This window comes from Littorina saxatilis, unplaced genomic scaffold (assembly GCF_037325665.1).
Source record: "Littorina saxatilis isolate snail1 unplaced genomic scaffold, US_GU_Lsax_2.0 SUPER_12_unloc_2, whole genome shotgun sequence".
NCBI lineage: Eukaryota > Metazoa > Mollusca > Gastropoda > Littorinimorpha > Littorinidae > Littorina > Littorina saxatilis.
Genome location: NW_027125700.1, coordinates 4,985 through 9,748, shown reverse-complemented (window position 1 = coordinate 9,748; position 4,764 = coordinate 4,985). Strand labels below are relative to the sequence as shown.

General features: G+C 49.5%; 1 protein-coding gene across 1 annotated transcript; it reads left to right on the top strand.

Moving 5' to 3' along the window:
• Positions 1–413: 413 nt before the first annotated feature.
• LOC138954173 (sodium- and chloride-dependent neutral and basic amino acid transporter B(0+)-like) lies at positions 414–4,410 on the top strand (the record flags this gene model as incomplete). Its single annotated transcript, XM_070326076.1, is given in 3 exon segments — positions 414–2,222; positions 3,303–3,518; positions 4,083–4,410. Coding segments are annotated over 3 exon segments (1,638 nt in total), but the record flags the coding sequence as incomplete, so codon positions are not given.
• Between the last annotated feature and the right edge of the window lie 354 nt (positions 4,411–4,764).

Genomic DNA, 4,764 nt, shown 5'->3' with positions numbered 1-4,764 from the left:
AACGCATTCCATCTTCAAATGTTCGGTGATAGAAACTTTCTGCCTGGATTTCGCTTTCTTTTAAGGAAGAATACTTCCATTTTCATGTCACATGTTTGCTTTTGTGATAACTATCGATTGAAAAAACAAGAAGCCTGTAGTGTTCGGAAATGGTGCTTGTGTATGATAACAAAATACGACTTCTTGGTGTATTACACTGTGTCTTGGTACCGACGCTTCGTTCCGACTCTGCCTCTTCCTTCAATCAAGCAATCGCAGTGAGCAGAACACGAACTTGGGGTTAAAATGTTGGAAACGCTTGATATGATACACATGTTTAACGAATGTTGCCATACATTCACATACGTGATTTATCAAGGCCTTTCTGAAAAGGCGAAGGGTTTCTGAACTCGCTGTGAAGGGGGATGTAAGAAAGAGAGCTTGGCAGAAATGTGTGCACCCTCATGTATGCACAGTGTAAGTTGACGCAGACCACTATCTCTATTTCTCCCGAGTGTGAACAACTGTCAGAGACAAAAGGACATATCTGTGTACCTACTCGTCTTTCTTGGCGAAACAAAACGTGAGGAAAAACACTCAACGGGTTGCAACGTTTGTTTGTATGCAGATTGTACAAGCATCAACCTACAGACAACAGGAAACAGTACAAAACACTCAAGATAATGAACTGACTCGTTCAGCGCACGAATCTGTGTTTGAGGAGCAATAATTCAATCTTCCAGCACAGTCCGTACCAAATTTGAGCAAACAGCACTCAAGATGTTAAACCGACTGTTCGAGGAGGAAAAAACCCACAAAAACACACTATTGAAATGGCATCAATTGCTTGTGATTTTTTGCTGACTCTGAATTTGAGGAGAAAGAACTCGATCTTCGCGCAAAGTCCGTACTGGTTCAGAATTGGAGGAATCAGCACTCAAGACTGTTCAAGCAAGGACTGTGCGGACAAACAAATACAAAGAAAAAGGCGTAAACTGCTTGTGACTTTGTGCCGACTTTGAATGTGACGAGAAATCGCGTGAGATGTTGAGACAACTATTCGAGCAGTGGCAGTGAGAAAAAAAATCATTGACACGGTTTTAGTTGCTTGTGACTTTGTGCCAACTTTGAAAAAAGAAATCGCCCAAGATGTTGAGACTATTTGAGCAGGGGCTGTGTCGGCGCAGGCCCGGTGAGCTGGTCCAACGCGGGCGATGGGAGAGTCAGGCCAACTTCCTCGTGGCCCAGATCACCAACACTATCGGTCTGAGCGACGTCTGGTTGTTCCCCATGCTGATGAAAGATGACGGAGGAGGGGCCTTCCTGCTGCCCTACATGATCGCCATGACCGTCGTGGGCATACCCTTGACCACCATGGTGCTAGCCCTGGGTCAGTTCACCAGCAACGGCCCCGCCACCTGCTGGGAGTTCTGTCCGCTCTTTCAAGGCGTGGGCTTCGGGATTTTGGTCTACTCTGTGCTGCTGTCCACCTACTCCAACGTCATTCTCAGCTGGGCCCTCTTCTACTTCTTCGCCTCCTTCCGCAGTCCGCTGCCATGGGCTGACTGCTCTAAGGAGTGGGCCACGGACTACTGCCGGGACTACCTGCTTCCCTCCAACGCGTCGGCCTGCATCGCGTCAGGCTGGGCGGCGGAGGCGGACGGGGCGTGCTACAATACCAACTCCACCCCCAAACGCATCACCGCCCTGTGGGACGTGAGCGAAGCGGAGCGGCACGGCATCAAGCGGGTGATCCCTGCCAGGGAGTTCCTGATGCGCGGCGTGCTGGGCGTGGACAAAGGGCCGCACGACCTGGCCAACCTGGGGACGCTGGACTGGCGCTTGGTCCTGTGCCTGTGCCTGAACTACGTACTCATCTACCTGGCGCTGGTCAAGGGGCTGCGGAGTCTGGTCAAGGTGGAGTACGTCACGCTCACCTACGCCGTCATCGCCATCACCGTGCTGCTCGTCAGGGCCTCGGACATGGACGGGGCGTCGGAAGGGGTGACGGCCTACATGGCCCTGGACGTCAACAAGCTGCTGACGCCCCGTGTGTGGAGTGACGCCGTGACTTTCACGCTCTACACGCTGTCGCTGTCCACGGGCTCGCTGCTCTGCCTGGCAAGCTACAACGTCTTCCACGCCGACCTCGTCATGTACGCTGCCATCATGGCCGCCGCCAACATTGCCATTAGCCTCATGGCCGGCCTGGTCGTCTTCTCCTCCGTGGGATTCGTGGCAAGGTGAGTTGCTTTTTATTTTATTTGTAGACCTATCAATCGATTTCATTTTATTTTGTTGCTACTGAACGCACACAAGCATGCACTCCTTTGTAGTCTCGGCTTTCCGCCCAAATAATTATGAGTTTGTGTCGGACTCCGACGTCACACAGCTCAAAGAAAAGAAATCTAATGTTTAATCGATACATTTAAAAAATATATATTATACAAAAATAATCTTGTTTTCTGCAGATAATGCCATCCGAGTCCAAGGCAAGTTTGTTTCCTTTCTCTGCTCACGTGGCAAGCTCCATGCTCAGAACGATTTACATTCAGGGCTATCACTGTAAAGCTCCATGCTCAGAACGATTTACATTCAGGGCTATCACTGTAAAGCTCCATGCTCAGAACGATTTACATTCAGGGCTATCACTGTAAAGCTCCATGCTCAGAACGATTTACATTCAGGGCTATCACTGTAAAGCTCCATGCTCAGAACGATTTACATTCAGGGCTATCACTGTAAAGCTCCATGCTCAGAACGATTTACATTCAGGGCTATCACTGTAAAGCTCCATGCTCAGAACGATTTACATTCAGGGCTATCACTGTAAAGCTCCATGCTCAGAACGATTTACATTCAGGGCTATCACTGTAAAGCTCCATGCTCAGAACGATTTACATTCAGGGCTATCACTGTAAAGCTCCATGCTCAGAACGATTTACATTCAGGGCTATCACTGTAAAGAGAAGGTTCTAAGGTTCACATTTCGACGTCGTCTTGGAAGTTTGGCATAACGCTATTCTTGGTGATTGTTATGTGTTTGTGCTTTAGACTAAGTAAATCATTCTCCATGAGTACTATTCTTGTAAATACGATTGGCAATACATGCTTTAACATTAGTGTATCCTTCTATACATAGTAGGAACACATATCAACACTATTTCATAAAAAAGACGGTTTTTTTCTTCACCTGAAACGCTGTCTAAAACAAGTTCCACCAAAATTCCACGACGACGTCGATTTATTTAAAATCTTGTTCACAGTTTTCATCGCCTTTAAAAAGTAAAACTAATTCTGTGTCGGTGGGGATTCGTGACCAGGTATCTAGATGTGCCCATGAGTGAGGTGTCCAAAAGCGGGTGGAGCTTGATCTTCGAGGCGCAGCCTTACGCCCTGTTGTTGCAGCCCAACGCGCGCCTGTGGTCCGGCGTGTTCTTCCTCCTCATCTTCCTGCTGGGCTGCTCCACGGAGGTCATCCGCATCCAGACCGTCATAGAGAGCCTCAAGGACCTCAACCCTTCGCTGCGCTTCCACAGGTGTGTGAGTGGGATGGGCGAGTGAGGGGGGGGGGGGGGTAGGGGGGGTAGGGGGGGGGGGGGGTAGTTGGGACGCATAATAAAGGAAATGTAGTGCGTCCCAGGACCCGCTTTCTTTAGGTTCAGTGCGGCGTCCCGGGACCCCCTCAGGGAACTTCTAGTACTTGTTTTTGGCTTCAAGTGCGTATATGACGCAGGGACGTGCAGTTTGGGGAGCCCTGACAGTATATTTTGGTCTTTTTTTTTTAACAAAACGTTGTTGTGGAAAACAAAAATTGAAACCTAATCCCACATTAGGGTTGTTGCGATAATCAAATGGAATACTCTCCTCGGTGTCTGAACACCATCGTATGCTGGCATGCGCACGATAAAGAACCCAAGTTCACAGCGAAAGTCTCAGGGCTTGAAAGCATGAATACGCGCATGCAGGAAGAAATAAAGAAAGAATGGGTAGCGCCGTATACTGTATGGCAGCTCCCTTTCCCATGGGAGAAAACGGCCCGAATTTCCACGAGGGTAACCTCATATGAATCTTATCCGCAATACATTTTGTTTGGGGCACAGACAGCTGGTGCGGTTCTTTTCCTGCGTGGTCTACTTTCTGCTCAGCCTGCCCATGGTGACGCAGGGCGGGGTGAGGATCGTCAAGGTCCTCAACTACCACCTCTTCAGCTTCAACGTCTTCCTGCTCTTCCTGGCGCAGCTAGCTGCGGTGGTCTGGCTCTACGGCGTGCGTCACTTCCTGGTGGACGTGGAGCTGATGGTGGGCACGCACGTCATGGTCTATCTGCCCTGGAGGTGGGTCAAGTATTACCTGTGGGCGTGCTGGCTGGTGGTGTGTCCCGTCATCATGGTGCTCGGTCTCATCGCGTCTACGGTGCGCCTGGAGAAGATGGACGGTGAGAGAGAGAGAGAGAGAGAGAGAGAGAGAGAGAGAGAGAGAGAGAGAGAGAGAGAGAGAGAGAGAGAGAGAGAGAGATAGAGAAGAGAGAGAGAGAGAGAGAGAGAGAGAGAGAGAGAGAGAGAGAGAGAGAGAGAGAGAGAGGTGGGGGGAGGGTACATAGAGACAGAGACAGAGAGAGACGAGAGAGGGGGGGGGGAGAGGGGGGGAGAGGGAAGATCCCGGCTATTTTGGCATAACGATGCATCAGAGCCACAACCATGTATCTCCAAAATGGACGTTCTTATAAATCTGTGATTGAAGTTTTGATGCTGAGGAAAAAATATGTACTTTAATGTAAAAGTT